General features: G+C 34.4%; 1 protein-coding gene across 1 annotated transcript in view; it reads right to left on the bottom strand.

Moving 5' to 3' along the window:
• The window catches only part of LOC110377689 (6-phosphofructo-2-kinase/fructose-2,6-bisphosphatase), a 28,981-nt gene extending 12,125 nt beyond the window's left edge, over positions 1-16,856 (bottom strand). Inside the window, exons 1-2 of the mRNA XM_021336657.3 lie at positions 16,140-16,856; positions 12,004-12,350 (exon numbers count right to left, since the gene is read on the bottom strand). Coding sequence (XP_021192332.1) covers positions 12,004-12,340 — 337 coding nt within the window. The 5' untranslated portion in view covers positions 12,341-12,350; positions 16,140-16,856. The remainder of the gene's footprint in view (positions 1-12,003; positions 12,351-16,139) is intronic.
• Positions 16,857-20,310: the final 3,454 nt, after the last annotated feature.

Genomic DNA, 20,310 nt, shown 5'->3' with positions numbered 1-20,310 from the left:
GAGTCATGGAATCGCAAGTTGCGACAAGTCATTATTTTTATCGCCTGCTCAGAAAAAATTACTAGATTACTAAAACCATAAATATCATATCTCCTAAGCCTCATCGTTAACGCTGGCACAAATTGATAAAAACCAAAAGAAGATTGATCATACGCTGAATAGATCAAGGACTCTAGATTGGACAAGTTTTATAAACCAGGCAAAGATATGGAAGATGAGATACCACGAATATTCCTCAAAAGATAATGTCAGATTAAGAACAATAAGGCAGAAAATCGACATTTTACGAGGGGTTTTTTGCTCCATGATATGATTAAAGTTAAGTGGTTTGATCAAGTGGATTATGGTTGTTGATACGAAGCGAATCGGCCAATGGAATGGCGGCACGGCGCGCACGCCTTTCAACCTTGCCTTTGTCTCAAACAACAATGACATCATGCTGATTTCGCTAATGCTTCGAATTTTTGTTTCTCTTTGCTTCTTTTGCTTTACCGAAAGTGTGATGTAATGTAATGAATGCCGTATAGAGGTTAGAATGTAGGTATTCATTAAATATCAGGCTTGTCTTGTTCTCTCATGGTTGCTTTAGTAAAAACAATTGTTAGTATTTTCTTTCACTCTCTGTGAAATTATGAAAGACGTTATTTTCAGCTTCGATAGCCCCGTCTTATCGCTCTGCGAATAATTATGATTGACAGATAAGCAATCGATTATCCACACATTATGAGTTCAATTGTTTTTATTTGTTCCACAATCTCAAAACTAATGACACAGGAATGCGTGTAACACGTAAAGGACCCAAAGTCTAACGTGGCTTGTGTATTATTTAATTAAATACTTGATACAAGTTATAAACTGTGTATTCAATTATGTTGTGACATTTATTTAGATTGTAATAGTGTCATGAGTATAACAGAAACTTTCGTTTCGCAATGGCTACCAAGGCCCCATGTGTCGTGTTATGCGGTACCGGCGCGCGCGCAGCTGCCAGAGAACTCGGACTTTGTCACGCCAAGGAAGCGATCTACTAACGAGATATATTTAGATAAACGAAGGAGGTGTGTCTGTCTCATATCTATTACTTCTTAAATACCCATCAGGGTCACTCCCGCAACTAGCGCAGTCAATGTACTCTAATTAATAAAACAAATAACGGTCGCCTGTCAAGCTTACATTTTTTGGTACCTCAACAAAAACTGTAGAAATGCCGTTGTAAGTAGATGACGGTACAAAAACATCGTTTCACTTGACATTTTCATCGTCAAAACAAAGTTGAAGAAGCAGGAAATTCGCCTTTCCCCAGCCTTCGGGGATTGACGTAACATGTTTATTCTGCCATCTTAATTTAATTCAAGAGCCGTTTTAAAATCATCCTTTACTTCAACTGAGCCAAAAGGTCTTTGACTCTGAAGACCAAATAATCCTTGCGGGCTTAATTTGGCTCATATTCAAGATACTTAATTTTTATATCAATGTTGTTTGTTTTAAGCTGAAGAGGAATGTCTGTGCAACCACCATATACTGGTTTAACAACTTAATTGTTCCGCAATGCACGACTTTACTACTCCAAAGATAACTTATATAATTTATTTGTTTTGTCTAGAAACTAGTCTAATCTAGTCAGCTGCCATTAATGTTTAAATCTCCGCAAATAATGCTAAATCTAAGTTGACTTTTACAATTTTCCGTTCAGATTTGCAAATGAATGGAAAATCGGAGATGGTAATGCGGTTATCTTTGTTACTTATTGTTTTCCACGCTAAACAATACAGAGAGTAAGCAGGTAAATTGTATATAATGTCTTTCGGGCTTTTCTAATAAATACAATCTGTAAACAGTGGAAATTGCAGTTTCCTTGCCACATTGTGTAAATATTTATTGATGTGAACTATGACGCAGCGTGTGAATAGTGTCAGGAATGGTTTGACCGCATCAATTAAGTATTTACAAGATATAAATGCGGTTTTTCAATAAAATTGATCCCATTTAATAACGTAGTCGGATAAAGCAGTATTTCTTTTGCTTTCAGTCGATTGCGGCTTGTGTTGTGCAAAACTCTAATCCTGCTCGATTTTTAAAAAGTACAAAAAACAAATGAGGAATATCAAAAAGTCATCAATCAATACTATATCTATCAAGTAGGCAAAGGTAGCACGTCATTGAGCGTAGTTTTCCTACGATACGAGTCACGTTGGCCATCGCATGCGCCTTATAAAACGGGAACGAGTACTCCAAAGATAAATTAAATGCGACAGATAGTAGATACATACATTATTAAAGCTATGTCTACTTATATGTTACTGTTTGTCCACATATAAAATGATTTCAGAACATCTAGCGAATATTCTTGGAACATTTGTAATGGGTGACATCTTGGAAGACAAAGTTGTTTTTAGCAACAGTTAGAAACTTTTTCGTGAGTATAAACAAAAGATTTTTCCTAAGCTTATTTTAGATGATTTCTCATCTGTTTTGAATGAAAAACCCTCCAAAATAAATATACCTAGTTATTTTTTTTTCAACCTCGAAGTAGCGTGAAAAAAAAAATATGTGTTTAATTAAGTAGAAAAACAAATCAGAAATTCGAATGCTATGTATGCAATTTATAAGAAATAAAAATTGTATCACTGTGTTTCATGTTTCAAAAGAAACACGAGGTTAACAGACAACGATTGCCATTGAAAATTATAATGGCTTCTTTCCAACGAAGAACGTTAGGCTTCCCTAGTTAAATCATTAGACGCCCATGAGAAAATATCTTATACATTCCTATTGCGAAACAGTCTGTAATACTCTATGGTACTAACCCACTGATATTCTGAATTTAAATTTGAATTCTCAAATTTGCTCTTTGTAACTTTCAAAAATAAAATAAATGTATTTTGACGTTTAACAAGTTTGTAACTTTTTCATATACATATAAATATACCTAAGTAATATAAAACCCTTACAAAAGCTAGTATTTGCATAAGATTGTTGTAGTTCTAGTCATAAACCTTTGGTACGCAATACATAATTGTCATCATGGGCCACGTTGAATGGATGACGTGCATCACATGCATAACATGCGTGGCTGTAAAATACATTGATTTGCAGTCATCGGGTCAAATGACGTTCCTTCTAAGAACTGACCCTTCTAGCATACAGACAGATTAGATTGAAAATAACAACTTACGTTAGATGTTTTTCCAATAAAATAGTTCTAAACAAAAAGTTTAACACTGGCTGTAAATAGTGGCATAGACAATAATATTATAGGAGGTATGGGATTAAAAGAAATAATATACTAATTTTATATTGAAATATTTATTCTATACTTTAAATGGTACTTGGAAGCAATACGTCCGTCTAACAAGATCCCGTGACGCAGTGTGTGTAGAGTTAAATAAACAGTAGATTGTTCAGATAGAACAAAGAACAATGTTATCGAAAGTTAGGGGTATTAGTTTTTGCTTTATATAATCCAACACGCCCCCTCAAAAATTAATCCCTAACTTTTAGTCATTCGTTAGTTTACTATACAGTATCTAGTCTACAATTCAACATTACAAAGTGAATACCAACTTATAAATACGACGTAACATATTATACTTCCAAGTAAGGTCTGGGACAACTGTACAATAATGGTCCAACATTTGCTGCACAGGATCAGGGAAAACCCAGAAAAACCTGATCAGACCATTTCATAATGAAATTGTACTTAAATTAAAACTTATTCTATACCCAATCCTTTTCTCAGTCTTATAAAAGACACGACTGGTAAAGGTTTTGTCAACAAGTCTGCCAACTGGTTACCTGTGGAAATATAATTTAATTTTATTACATTTTTCTCAACTTGTTCTCTAGAGAAATGATATTTTATATCTATGTGTTTGGACCTTTTATGACTTGTTGGATTATTAGCTATGCTAATACATCCGTTATTATCTTCATATAAAATAATGGGCTTATTAATTTTAAGTTTATGCTTTCTGCCAGAGACTTAAGCCATAATGCTTCTTTAACAGCTTCATATAAAGCCATATATTCGGATTCAGTAGACGAGACCGCTACTGATGTTTGTCTCTTTGTACACCATGTAATTGTATTTTGATCAAATAATTTAAACACATATCCAGTAGTGCTTTTCCTATCATTACAATCGTGGCCACCCCAATCTGAGTCGACATATCCACTTAGGATGTTATTGTAATTATTTCTTGTATATGTTAACTTCAAATCAATTGTGCCTTTGATATATCTTAAAACTCGCTTTAAGCATAACCACAATTCTTTATTGTTCTTATTTGTGTACCGACTTAAAATATTTACGCATGTACTTAAGTCCGGACGCGTACAAAGCATAATGTACATTAAACAACCGATCAGGTGACGGCATGGTGCGTCACACTTCTTATCAGCGTTAAGAGCTTCATAGTTTAATTTAAGCTCCATCGGTGTGTTTATAGGATTGCAATCACTCATATTAAATTTATTCAAAACGGTTTTAATGTAAGCACTTTGGTCTAAAGTAATTTTATCATGGTGTCTCTATTTTAATGCCCAAAAATAATTTGATATCGTGTAAGTCGGTCATTTCGAATTTAGTCATTAAATATGCTTTGAAATTATTCATTGTTTGCAAATCTGCACATGCTATAACTAAATCATCGACGTACAAGATTACGTAAATATTTTTAGAAATGTCTCCTTTACCTTTCATATATATACACCTATCTACTGGGGAGTTCTGAAAACCTATTTCTTTGAGACATTGTTCAAATGTTTCGTACCAACATCTAGCTGATTGTTTTAAGCCATAAAGAGCTTTGTTTAATTTGCATACGTAATTATCTTTACATTTTACACCTTCAGGAACTTTCATGTAGATTTCTTCCTTTAGTGTACCATTTAGAAATGCTGTTTTACATCCATATGATGAATCAGTAAATTATATTGATTTGCGTAGCTAATTAAGAATCTAAAGCTTGCTATTCTAGCAACTGGTGCAAATGTTTCATTATAATCACTAAGATATTCTTGACTGAAACCTCTAGCGACAAGACGTGCCTTATATCTTGAAGGTTGACCTGAAACGTCATTTTTAATAGTGAATATCCATTTACAGTCTACAATATTTTTATTTAATGGTTTTGGTACTAATGTCCATGTATTATTTTTCTTAAGAGAATTGAGTTCTTCTCTGACTGCTTTTCCCACTGATTCCTATCGTTCAGAGATTTAATTTCATTTAATGATTTTGGTATATTACTTGTGATGGATAACGCACTATAGACATCATAGTCATTTTCATTATATGATTTACGCGAACATGTTTTCAGTCTTTCACTTCTTCGTAAATTTAAAAATTCATCAGGTTTATCCTGATTTTTGTGTTTCAAACTACTCTCAGATTCATTTTCAGGTTCATTCGGTATTTCATGACTACCGATTTTTCGAATTTTACTTGTACTGCATTCATCAGATTGAGAGCTATCTGATTTAGGGCCAGAACTATGAGACTTATAAGACACTGATTTTGTTACGGAGTCATTATCAGTTTCGTCTTGGGAATATGTATTATTACTCCGTTCAGGTCGTAATGAAGGCCTAGATTCGATAAAATTAGTCTCATCAATTACAACGTCCCTTACAGTTTCATATTTTTCGAATTCTGTATTCCAAACTTTATAACCATTGGGTTCATAACCTACCAGTATTCCTTTCCACGACCTATTGTCAAATTTGTTTTACTGGTTTTATTATGAACATATACAGTTGAACCGAAAACTCTGAGATTTTTAACGCTTGGTTTCCTATCATGCCACATCTCGTATGGTGTCTTTGATTGACTTAAAGCTTTCGTAGGCGTAATATTTATTAAATAAACTGCAGTTAAAACTGCATTTCCCCAAAACGTTTTGATGCTTTAGTGCCATTTAACATAGCACGAGCTTTTTCTGTTATTGTGCGAACCATACGTTCTGCAACACCATTTAACTGTGGGGTCCTAGGAACTGTTAAATGATAGCTTATGCCTCTTTCTCTACAGTAGTTTTTCATTTCGGTGGATAAGTATTCACCACCGTTATCACTATAAAGATTTACTACTTTGAAATTGAATTTAGCCTCACTTTTAGCGACATAGTCTTTAAAAGCTGTAAACACTTCTGATTTGTAAGTTAACATATACACCACACAATAATGTGTGTATTCATCAACAAATAAAACAAAATAATTTCTGTTATCTATTGTTGGAGGTGTTATAGGACCACAAACATCTGAATGCACAATAAACAGAGGGCGTTTAATGTAACTTTTGTCTTTAACTTTATTAAAAGGCAGGCGAGTCTGCTTCCCATTTATGCATGCTTCACACAACTTATCATTTGGAGTTACGGTATTTATTTCATCTAAGTCATCAATCATATTATGACATTTTAACTGCAGGAATTTAGTTTTACTTATATGTCCTAGGCGTTGATGCCATAATTCATATTTATTTTCATTAACATAACATGCTTGGGAAGCGGATTCCCCTTTATTACTGGTATTTTAAACTCTAGAACTATAAGATTATTCAATGTCTTACCTTTCATGATGATTTTACCTTCCTTTGTAATTTGTGTGCCTTTGTCATCAAATATTATGGTGAATCCTGCTTGCTGCATCTTTGATACCGATATTAAATTATATGGTACTTCGGCACAGAACAATACATTTGTAAGTATTCCTTGCACTCCTGTTTGACTGATAAGATTTATGTTTCCCCTTTTAGTTGCTGAAATAAATGTATTGTTTTTAGCTACTGAAATTTTTAAAGGAGGATTTAAACATTCAAACGATGTGAAGAGATCATCTCTATTTGTGATGTGATCAGACGCTCCTGAATCTAATAGGAATTTAATTGTCAGTGGTCTTTTTCATAATGGTATGCGCTTGTCATGAACGCAAATCCTGAAAAAGAAGAATTCGAGGTCGTTCCCTCTTGCAGGGCAATAGTTTGGACTTGTCTTGTCCTTTCTGGGGCATTGTTTTGTATATTTGTCTGTCTTTTGAAATAGAAACAATCCTGTTTCTTGTGTCCTTTGCGTCCACAGTAATGACATTTCACAAATTTTTGTTTGTTTGTTTTCTTGAATGTTGTATTCTTCAAATAGTTTTGTTTTGTGCGATTGTATCTGTTTTTATTATATTTTTCTTCAACATGGAGTATCTTTAAACTGGTATCACGACTCTCGTTTTTTAATTTTACTTCGTGATCTAATAGTCTAGTTTTTACAAAACCGAGAGTGATATTTTCTTTAGATAGTGTCTCAATTGCAGTGATAACGCCATCATATGTATTCGGGAGAGTAAGTAATAAATGAGCTACTTTGTCCGTTTCCTCTAATTTAGCTCCAGCAGCTGATAATTCTGTCAGCAGATCGTCAAATGTTGAGAAGTGTTTGATCAAGGGTATATCGGCTTTTAATTTTAATCCCAATAATTGTTTTCTCAGCGCTAATTGAGTTGCTACACTTTTCCTTTCATAGATCGCGTCAAAATGTTTAAAAACTGCTTGAGCAGTCCCATTTTCATTAATATAATTAAGATATGAGTCCGCCAAATATTCGACTATAATACTTTTGGCTGCCTTATTATTCTTTTCCCACTCAGCGGATCGCGTTCCAGGAATTTCTTCGTCAATAACACTGAGCAAGTTTAACTCTGAAAGCAGTGTACGAATTCTAAATTTCCATACACTGTACTTTTCTCCATTAAAAGGCTTAATGTTTCTTTTCACTTTTTCCATTGTCACAACTTTATTTTTATTTACAACTATGCACTTTACTGTCACTACGCACTACTGAATGTTCTCACTACTAAATGTCCTTTTTCGCACTGGGCCCATAACCTATAGGAGGTATGGGATTAAAAGAAATAATATACTAATTTTATATTGAAATATTTATTCTATACTTTAAATGGTACTTGGAAGCAATACGTCCGTCTAACAAGATCCCGTGACGCAGTGTGTGTAGAGTTAAATAAACAGTAGATTGTTCAGATAGAACAAAGAACAATGTTATCGAAAGTTAGGGGTATTAGTTTTTGCTTTATATAATCCAACAAATATTTACTTGAAGACCTATTTGCAAACAAAATATCAATGTGTTGAAAATAATGACAAAGCAAGTGCTCTACACACTAGACAATAAACAGGTACATTAAAATACTTTTGTTATTAATTTTAATTGTCACCCTGTAATGAATGGAAAAAAACAGGTGCTAAATAAAAATGGCCCTCCTGTATGGACTCGTTGAAACAAAAGCTTATTAAAAAATGACGTGATTAATTATTTAATTGCTTGCTTGATAATAGAAAGGTACCATTGTTGTTACATACCTATAGGTATGGAATTAAAAATGTGAGTTTTTATTCTAAATGGCAATCATTCATATTTAAATAGGTACTAGAACAAAATAAAAATAGCCTATTCAAATTAATTTATTGCACTTTATTCAAATGAGAGGCTAATTAAATGACTTCATGAACCTTAATGTGAAGCAGATAGTAAACAAACAAGAACCTAGTAGGTAATAGTGGACCTTCGGTCGTTGCGTGTCGTTTCTGTAATGTTGTCGTCAGCTGGGTATCCGTATAAACTATTTGTAGCTTATTGTTGCTACCCAGTGCGCTGTCCACGCCCACCATTCAGTAGGTATATTTGTGTGTCGTAATAATAGGCATGTTTTAATAACAACATGCCCTCAAAACAACGCTAATCTCTAGCAACGATTGCTTCATTACAGATTAAAAAATATTCGTTGATTAGGCTGTTTGTACATCGATGACTTCATCAAAAAGTTTGCATGCACGAAGTCTGCAACTTGTTGTAACAAAGAAAAAAACTGCTAGGAAGCATTTTGTTGCAGTGTAAATTATTCTTATGAAGCAATATTTATTTATACCGCTACATAATTAAATAGCATATTTAATTTATGCGGCACCTTGTGTTACCATAAGTAGGTGATAAAGTTGTAATGAAAAACAACTTTATCTTTGTAAAGCTAAGTTATATTCATAATAATTTCGTATACAGAGTCTTTGTACTGGTTTGTAAATATTTGTGGAGGAGCCAGTTCGATAGTGTACATGGCAACACACCCACAGATAATTTGCAGGGGGCAGATAACGATGAAAAACACGTAATCTTCACATCTAATATTACTCGTTATCAAACTTTTATTTTGCAATAGATAAAAGGAATGGTTATTTTAAAAACAATTTTAATCGACTTCTCAAATATGCTTAGTCATTATTTTTAGATTCTACCCAGCTAATTGGATACCTACCTACCTGAACTTTTTGCTCATTGACGAAGTATCCAAAAACAGAGAAAATCACCGTGCAATTTTTACCATAACTAACAATGATGATAAGATTGCGGACGTGATTTTTTCTTACATCATCAATCATGCATAACATAAATATAAAATATTGTTTAATATTGGACATAAATCTACTTCGTTTGCTGTTTCCTACAAGCGGTCTAATCGGAGGCGTGGCGTTGACGTCACATGGCGCGATTACCAGTTTTTTCGTCGTCCATGACGCTTTTATTTTGTTTTTTTGACACACATGTCAAGATCATTAAAAAAAAGGTTTTAAGTTTAAATAATTTCCGTTGCCTACCAATACAACGTTTTAGGAGAAAAATATTTAAAATAAGTTATTTTGTAATAAAACGATGTCTTCAAGTTTTTATCATCCATTGAATTTGATAGTATGACCGGATACTTTAAGGCCATCTTGTAAAGGTCGGAGACCCAAAGCAATATGTAATATTGTTTTATTTTATCGTCATCCACCGTTTGTATGATCTTCATGAAGAATATTGGTTCTAAACTATGGTCATCATTTTGTCTGCACGTGTCCAGAGATAATTGTGATGGTTACAAAAGATAATGTTCTAAAATTAGGTTTAGACTTTGAACACTTAATTGAGAAGATTCAGACTCTTATTTATATCCCAACATGTGAGTACTGAAATACACTTTATTTATGTTCATTGATAAAAATACTAAGACTGAGTTTTGACAATATAGATGCTGTCTTCAAAGTTGTATGTAGGTAGTAAAGTACAAAGTTCGTTGAGTTTCTTGCATCTGGCAACGGCTCGAGGACCGGAGGCAATTGACCGTTGCACCGCACATCGCAACGTGTTAAGCATTTCATTGACTTTTTATAGCCGACATACTTCCAAACACTTCTTAGAAGCTACAGACGAAAAAAATGAAGCTGACAAAAAACAAAATGATCCAGTTTTTGGAACGGTCATTAAGACATTCGGATGATGTTGATAGATTTGAGTTTAGCGCCAACGAGGTCATAATGTATTTTGACTGACATCATTCCAATATCAAGAATAAGTTTACTATTAGTTCTACTCTAAAGCGTATGAATCATGCCATCAGCATTAACAATAGGTCTCAATTTAATGCGAAAATTAGAGATCACGAATGAATGTCGGCAGTGGTGCCATTATATTTATTTAAATGGTTCACAGCTCATTTGTAACACGAAGTCTCAAAAATTTACATCTTGTGTTGGGTATTCCTGCTAATTTGCTATAGATTTGGGTCTTTTTTCATTCATAATAGCCTGATGTTCAAAGTACAGTATGATTTTTCGACCAGATAAAAAAGATAATGGAAAAGTGCCCAGGGATTAGCTTGGTCATCGTTAAGTGCCTAATGGACATTTAGATTGCTCGTCCACTACACAATCAGACAGATAGGGTTTATGGCAAAAATCTAATATCCAACTTAGCTTTATCACGTAGACTAAACGTGGAAAAGATAAATATAGCCGTCCAATGGTTTCTGCGAAAATTTTGTCAGACCAGACCGTATGTTACTGGCGCTTTGCCATCGAAATCTGCAACAGTTCTTCGCGCAATTGCCATGAAGTCACCAAGAGTCACGCAGAAATATCAGCAAGGTAGCCTTCTCGACTTTATGCCAAGACATACTCGTACTACAAAGAACGAATCTAATAAAGACAGCACTGGCAGCTTTGCAGAATTTTATACGAGTTCCGAATTAAAAAACAATGCCTTATTTACAACATTTGAATTACGTGGAATCATGCTTTCATTGGCGCGAATGCAAAACATTGTTTTCGTTAGCCATCAACCTTCTCGTTTTGTTTTTTATACCCCCAATCTGAGTCAACCTTTTTAGAAATTTTATCCTTGTTTATGGACAGATATGAAACAAGACTAAAATGTGCACCAAATTGGCACGCGCGGTTCTTGTAATTATTTCCTTACAAATCATAAAAAAATCTATTCCTTATTAAAAAAACTTACTGCTGGCGGAAGTGTCTACGTTTTTGAACATTCAAGGTCCTAACGTTTATACCTATTTAAATTAAAATATAACATTTAAAGGAACTATTTCTATACCTACCAACAATCGTTTTTTGCATCTTGCTCTTGATATTGACCTTACCGATGACAAGAATTAAATAGGAAGCAATCGTAGAGAACGGTTACACGACAATACTGATCAATTCATTCTCACTACACAATGCCATAAAACTTCTATTTTTATACATTCGATAAGTTTATTTCTGCTCGTTGTATTTGCATTCATTATTGAAAGGGACATTAATAATGGAAAGCATTCTACTAAATATGAATGAACTAAAACAATCCACACTATTGTTGTCCCTAACACTAATTGGATTACTTAAGCAAAACTAAACATCAACAATTTTGGTAACAATTAGAACCAAATGTATGTCGATAACAATGCACCTGTTGGAAAGCTCGCTCGCTCGAAGGCCGGAGGTGTGTCCAATGTTAAAGAAAACAAACAAACTCGTCAACCGAACAATATCGACACCGAAAACTTGTCCAACCGCCTCGTTACATGAATACGCCAGAATAAACGAGGATACAAAAACAAAAGAGTACTTTACAAAAGAGGTTGTACACGTATCCAAAATTGTAAAGATTAAAAAGAAAAACTCACCAGTTGCCATGGCTCCGTGGAGTACTTTCTCTTTGTCCTCCATCATGGTGTGGGCGGTGCTTGCTCCTGGTGCCATCACGATCCTTCTGAGAGACGGTCTTCTTGCTAAAGCAACGATGTGTTTGACGCGGTGCTGCTGCGGCGCTCTTCGTCGACGCGTGCGCACTCTATGAAGGCCTCCAGGCGACTGTGCGCTAACTCCACTCGTTATCACCGAGCGAACCTTATCAGTGCCGCGGCAGTGATTGCTGAACAACCATATAATGGCTGAATAGATTTTGCAGTATATTAACCAAAAATATAAGTACCAATCGCCCTGGATGCTGAGTAACGCCATCAATAGCGATCTGGAACAAGGGAAAGGGTCCTTTATTAAACGATATTTTTCCAGGTTTTTGGAAGTTTCTTTAATTCTCGATACGTCTAAAATCTACATTAATAAGCCTATTGTGCGTTTTTCTAACTTTTTAAAGCTTAGGAAATCAATTTTTGTACGATACGTCACACATACATTTAGAGATGAGGAAATGTCGCAAATATGCCATTTTTGGTTTGGGTTTTCCTGTAGCTGAAAGTCATGAAAATGTTTGACTAATGGAACAGAATGTATAAGTGGTATAAGTGAGAATTGTATAGAACGTAATCATTACTCGTCTAAAGGTGGTACAGAGATTGTAGCTAGACCGAAACCTGTCGAGTAAGTTTTTAACGTTTCATTAGCATTACATGTTTAAAATTAAATATCATCGCAGATCTTATTCTACGTGTTTCAAAGTGGGCAGTTTTATTTTATCTTTCAACAGCACGAGTTTACTAACAAATCATTTGTAAGAATGGAACATGATAACAAATTAGCTATGATGAAATTACAGAACCATTTTCATTTCCATTCAGACACGAGTAAAATTTCCGCTATTTATAATATCGTTATCTCCCACGTTGTGTGGTGTTTATTCAGAACTTTCTCTATCAATAATAAGTTCCACTGTTATATCCGCCTCGTATTTGTCCTTTATTATCTAATTATATTCATCAATTAATTAGCATTCTATTGATTAATAGTTTTTAACACTATCTTCAGCTCTTTAGACGTAATATCTTTATGAGAATCTATTTTTTAAATAATCTTTTAAGCAACTTTTTAATTCGTTCCTTTAACTTTGAATTGATTACCCAGCTCTATAAGATCATTAACCTAATATTTTAGCTTCCAATTCATGTTTTCAAAGTCTACATAATCACCAATTTATTCTATCCACATGTTATTTGTCAAACAGTCGTTTCGATCCATTATGTATGTCTTAAGTCAACTCGTTTCACCGCTTGCTTACGTCAATTGGAGATCTTGAATTTTAACGCCAAACCAAACAAGAATGTGTGAAGATAAGCTTTTCAAATGGTATAATACATTTAGGTGAGAAAAACTATACAATATATCGCTATCTAAATTTCTAGTTATTTCTGCTTCTTCTTACTCTTTATTTAGGTTAAGGTAAAGTCAGTTTAACCTAGATTTCAATGTCCAAGTAATTATTTTTTGCTGTGTTTATATCAAAATTCCCAGAAATTAATTTATATCTGCCAAATTGCTTCGCTAAATTCTGTCGCCTGATTCACGATCAACAAAATACGCTAGAACTTTTCCTCATTGGATTAATCCTGGCATCAGCTACTCGTAATATTCAGGCAGTACCTAGATTGAAATGAACAAATGCAGCGACATTTGTAGCCTGCGTAACTTTTTTGAGACCCTCCAGAATATTTATAGCTTCATCGATATCCATACCGGATGCGGTTACAATGCAGTTCTAGCGAAACACAATACTGCAACACGAGCTATTAAATAACTGCTATGTCATATGATAATAAGTCATAGAAACGTAGGTTCTTATACAGGTAAACCTTCATACAGATAATGTGTTAGGTCATCACGTCATAGATGATGTGTTTAACCAACAATTGTACGCGAAAATTGGAATTTACGTTAATGTGGTAATTGTGGTTGGTTTCAATCAATGAAATGGTCACTTTTATGTTCTTTTCAAGTGTAAAAGTCACGTACACGTTAAGATAGTAGGTAGTTATAGTAGTAGAATTAATTATTTTCCTTATTGTCATCGGGTCATTCATTAAATGATTCAAAGTGCAGTGTTCCAAAACACAAACCCTGTTACTCATATTTTCTTTTTAGGGTTGATCATTCATCCAATACCTACATTGGTAGGTTCAGAATATTCAATGCATGATTAACTGGCTCTGGAGAGTAAAAATAAAGTTATTTTGAAACTTGGGAAATACAGAAAGATAACTAAGTAAGATATGGTAACCTTGGCTGAGTTGAAAGACTCAGAGGGAAAAGTCGAAAAGAACATTACGAGTAAGATAACAGTAGACTTAATAGACCTACAGAATTTCGAATAGGTACGCTACCAAATGGTAAAAGAAATTCTTTCTTTGGATGATGGGTGTGTCTGAACGAGGTATCATGTTTACTTTTTTTTGGAATGACTTTTATGCATTTTACTCAGTTTGTTTAGATACAGAACATCTTCTAAGCCGACTTGGTCATCTGTAGGGGATATCGTGCGTAACACTTCAATAACAAACAAAATATGCCAAAGCTCTAAAACTATTTCTTGTCGGCTGATCCATTTCGTAACTGGGACGGTCCTTGACGACCTCCTTTTTCTCAGAGATAAGAACGGTTTAGCTTTATCTTTGCTACTTTCTTGCAAAGCTTCTTCTTCACAAAGATAAGTTTTGTTTACCGCAATGTGTGAATCATTCGACTTTAGGTAGGTAGGTATTTTGCGGGGCTGTGAACTCATCATAATATTGTTTGGGAGATCTGGCTGGACATGAAGAAACCTTTCGCTTATCTGCTTTCTTCTGTGTACCTATTTGAGAAGTGTAACTTACTCAAAACAAACAGTGGTGTTTTTTGTGAATCATCAAAAGTTGCGGTGTCTTCATATGAGTAGCTATGGAAAACCTCAAACTTGTCGCTACAAAATTCTTCAAAATTGTTTGATGGAGTAGAAATTCTTTACGTAAATCAGTAGTAATGGTCAGGTAGTGGTCAGGTGGTTACTTAAGTAATTACCGAATTATGTCAGGTGCTTTTCTTACTTCTCAACTAAGTTGTTGATTTCTTTAAGTTTTAGAGCTAACTAGCCTTCCCATAATTATTTGCTTTTGGGAAAACTCATCAGTCATTGTTTTGAGGAAAAATAATATAATTGACAAGTCGAGTTTAACTCATTGCCTCTCTTTATTTCCATTTGATTCCTACTTAAATAAAGGTTTAAATGGCTTTATTTCTTTCTTCCATCCAGCTCTTCTCCTTGTACAATGCATATTTCTTAACCAATATTTCTTTAGCTGTTTGTATGGCTATTACTGCAGCTGTGTATTACTTAATTATACGAGCATTGTTTCCCTAACCGTAGTATCCTATGGCTATATTGGTATCCTATGGCTTTATTGGTATCCTACAACTCTCCTGTTTAAAGATCCTCCTGTATACTATTTGTATTTATAGGCATCTACTTACTAGGTTTCTAGTTGCACCTGTTCTTGTTATTTGTACATTTCGCATTCGTCCTTTATTTTATAGGTACATATTTCTTGCGTTACTGTATACTCCTTCAGAGGTGAAGCAGAGCATGAACCTCCAAGGTTGACGAGTTAAGAATATTAATACTCCTTTGTTTGTGTCTCGCGCTATAACCGTCTGTTTGTTTGTTTATATCATCTTAATCTATGGTTAACGTTGTTCGATCAGCCTCATTTAACAGCCATTGTCCCTAATTGTAGTATAATTGATTGCAATTGGAAACTCATTACGATAATGATAATTTCGCACCTAAATGCTCGATGCATTGGTGCAGTTTTCTAAAAATAGTACCACTTTTTATGTGCACATTGCACAAGCATAACACGAATGTTTTTTTTAAACTGTGTTACAGTCGCTACCTGCGTCAATAGGAGAAGTTTATGATAAAACTCGACATCCACAATCCACATGTTTGTCAATGCGTTATGTTAATCGAACAACATCGAGTACTAGTTCTAGAACGAGCACAGCTCACTAATTAGCATTCAAGGATTACATAAAACTAAATGTTTATTCTTACCTGCTTCGTTGACTAAATTCTTCCTTCGCAGTAATGATCGGAAGAAGTGTGTCTTATAAAATGAACCAAATCGTGGCGCATAGCAGTGCGCCCGTGGATAGCGATGAACGTTTCAATACACATTCGCAATAAGTCCCAGAAAACGTCTAATGTCAACTTTTTAACTAAAATTCTCCCCCAACATCGCACAGGAAACGTAACACAGTAATTATACAGTTTCGTATCTTTAGTTCAGCGTTCCAAAATAAAACGTCGATAGCGTTGCCTCGTCCCGTCTCTATTTCACACCGGATCTTAATTTGCTCATTGTAACTCGTCTAAATGGTTTGGAGCAGGTAAATATTGTTGGTTTTCTCAATAATTGATGCACAATAGAAGTGTTTACGTAGCCGCACTGTGATAACGTGGACTGTTGACTGGCGTTAGGCCGTAGCGTGGCGAAAGCGAGGCAAGATTGTGTGGAAGGGAGCCGACAGCGGGCCTGCGAACAAACTGGCTTCGTGTGACATCGATTCTCGTTCGGCAACGTTCGGCCGCCGCGCACCTCGTGGTGGGGGGTGTTTTGGCTTGCTGTACTTTTCTGGTTATACACAGGACACATTTTATTCATAAATAGTTGGGTATGCACCGCAGATAACAATGCAGTTTACAGACAAGGCCTATCTGCAGGAAAGACTTGGAATGATACAGTTATGGGAGGGCACAATGATTACGCTGTCATACCGTAGACTGGTCAATCATCCAGTTGTCATGAAGTGCAATGGTCAGTGGAAACTACCGATCACTCGCACCTACAAGCGTAGCCTATTAACCTTTCTAGAATCGGTGTAAGACAAGTAACATATTTTATACCTACATAAAGATAATTTTATCACCAAAGCCGTTGGACTTTTTAATTCATCACGCGACTGGCAAACGCTACAATTTAATTATCAGCTGAGTTATCTGGAATTTTAAGCAAAATTTTGGACAAGTAAAATTTTTCACTTTGTATAATCAATTAACATTATGTAGTTATTAATTTAGTACCTACCTACATTGATCGATTTTTGTCATCAATTAACATTTTTCAATGTTAACAAAGGCCATCATTTTATGTTACAAAATAATTATCACAATAAAACTCTTGACCTAAATAAGCTAATGATAGTCATTAGTAAGAGTTTAACGCCGAAACAATATAAACCTGTCAGTTAATTTTATTAATTGACTACTAACTATCACGGAGATGACAACATCATCCAATGTAATACAAAAGAAAACACGTTAAATCTCCATGGTATGTTACTAACGAAGGAGTTCTACAGGGTATAATACTAGGTCCTACTTTATTTCTGTTAAAGTAAAAAATATTTACATCATCTATATTTTGCCCAACTATCAAATGAAATCATTTATTTTAATACTTGACGGAATTTCATACAAATCCTTCACTAAGCAATGGCTTAAGTAACCATTAAATGTCTCTGAGTGGGTAGGTAACACTATTAAGAACATATTTAAGTCTATTTATATCTCCACTGGTCTCCCGAAATTTCAGTTACCACAGGGGGATTTGAGACTTCTTGTCTAAAGATTCTTCAACCATAAAAAAATTACAAAACAGAATGTACAAAACCACAACTTGATTCCATTAGAAACAAACTATGAAGGCATTGTTTATTCTTGAATCGAACAAAGTGGAAACAAGTGGAAGTTACTCGAGTTGTCGTAATGTGGAGATAGTTTTGACTGCAATAATATTATGGTTGTAGCACAGAACAAAAGATTGTCTCCCCTTTGTTACGTATTCGTATTTATAGAAAACCAAATGGAAATTATTCGAATGACATCACGTTATCGCATTTTAATACCACAATCATAATATCTGTGTTTTAATTGAAGATAATTTATCAGGAGGAGTAAAAGTAAATAATGATACAAAAATAATATAACAATGACAGTTGATAAAGATACAGTGGCTGCAACGATCGCGCTTACCAAGTACGTGTGTGAAAATAATAAACAAAATATAATATTTTCAAGTAAGTACGAATTTTATTAGGTAAACCAAAGACTCTGTGCAATTGTTTAAACTTGCTGAAACAAAAGAACTACTGGACCGATTTGAATTAGAAAATTCTTATACTGTTAGGTAGCCCATTGAGGAAGGCTGCGTTTTATCTAAATGTTGACAGAAGCCAGTTTTATTATATTACTGTCTGCTTCAGTTGTGACACATTGCATCTTGACGAAATTACTTCATCCTCTTGCTTCCTATGATTCAGGCTAGTTCTCTACACTTCTTCCTTAGGGGCCATCACCAGTAGACGGGCAGCGTAACTCTCGCATTTTTTTTAATATGAGGAAGGATGTTGTCTGCATGACGTCGTCTGGTCAATCAAACAATAAAGATGCTACTATTTTCGCGTCCGAACAATGGGTGCCTGTTGTATCTGCAATCAAATGTAATCATTCTATTTAAACAAACCTTTTTTGTGGGTTAACAGTGACTCGCATTTCTTCAACCAATTTTATTTGCAGCATAAAAACATAAACTGACTTTTAATCTATATAATAATCAGAAGATTTGCGTGTAGACAAAAATGGATTATCTTAATAACATTGTTGTTTGCGGTCCAACTTACAGGTAAAAAAACTGACCGCTAAAAGACAGTGACTGCCCGTTCGCTAGTAGCTTCATTTGTTTTAATAATCATATTTGATTGACTCAATTATTATTTAATTTACCGGAAATATTTATTACTTAACAAATTCTTGATCCTAAAATACTGGCAAAGAACTCGCATCATTATCAGAGGTCGTGAAAAAGCACTATTCACTTTGACGATTTCAGAATAATAATAAAGTTAAGTAAATCAAAATTGGAATAACGCAATCGAATCGTCTATTGCGTTAAGTATTCCGATTTTATTTTTTTTGGAAATGATGAAACTTTGTCTACTAATGTGCTAATACTGCTAACATAATAATATCACCTTTATATCGTTTGAAATGTCAATGAATTAATAACTAGGGTGACATAATCGAGCTAAGGTCGATCAAAGATGGCATTCCTAATCTTTAGTCATCGGAGATTGTTGACTTTATGGCACAATATTAATATTATACAGACAGTCAGAGAATGTCTATAAAACGTAAAACGGACAAAGGGCTGTTGGAAACGAACTTAATAGTTATTCAACTTAAACGTAAGTTGGAGATAAACACAGAATAGATAAATATCCTTTTCTTCCTTAAATAAAATCACAATCAGAATTACCACTAAAGTAGGTAAATTTTTTTCTCAAGTATTTGAATTATGCATAATAGCAAGTGCAAATAGGTAACTTGCTAATAGAAACTATTCGTAATTGAAACAAAAGCTTTAGCTAGGTAGCTGAGTATAATAAAACATTAGCAAAATGTAAGTAATCGTTAATTCGAGCGTCGATATTAATGGATGCTAAATAATAAATAATGCAAGCTGCAATTTATCATCGAGTAATAATTATGCCCTTGCATTTGCCGATTGCAACTCGCACACAGCGACCTTAACACGAAAGCGATCGATGCAGAGCTAAGTTTTACTGTTACCAGTTCTTTAGCAAGTAAGTTTGAAGGTGTATTTAATAAATTAGGAAAGGCCTGACATAAATCTAGGTAAGAATATTTCTCAATGACAATATTTATCCCGTGTCCCTTCTCCGGACTTCCTTCAATTCTGATGATCTCAGGAAATATTTATTGATTTGAAAATATTTCAGTGTAGCCGTCATGGTACTGAGGTATTCAAACTGCAGGTGGTCCATAGTCAAGTGATATTTCATACTCGATGAAAATATAGCTTTATGGGGTCAGGCAATATCAGGTGTATTAAATGGTAACAACTAGGCTAGTAGGCAATGAGTGTCTTAGAAAGGTGAAAAAGAAAACTCAGTTCATTCAAATATTTTTTTTCTGCTGATCTACTGCATTTGTTTTTTGTCGGCTTTTATAGCCTCCCGTTATAACAAGTTTTATTATCCTAGTTACTGTCGAAAGTAACAATGACATTGCATGAACGCGCTTTTTTTTCATAAACTTTTGTTCAGAGTTCAACCGTAATCAGGAGTAGGTACCCATTGCTGAAGCTGACCAGATATTATGTAAAGCAAGTTAGGCAGCTTTTGAAGACCCATAGATAGGTACA

Source organism: Helicoverpa armigera, chromosome 18, assembly GCF_030705265.1.
Source record: "Helicoverpa armigera isolate CAAS_96S chromosome 18, ASM3070526v1, whole genome shotgun sequence".
NCBI lineage: Eukaryota > Metazoa > Arthropoda > Insecta > Lepidoptera > Noctuidae > Helicoverpa > Helicoverpa armigera.
Note: the sequence above shows the minus strand (reverse complement) of the source record. Positions and strands in the feature narration are given on the sequence as shown.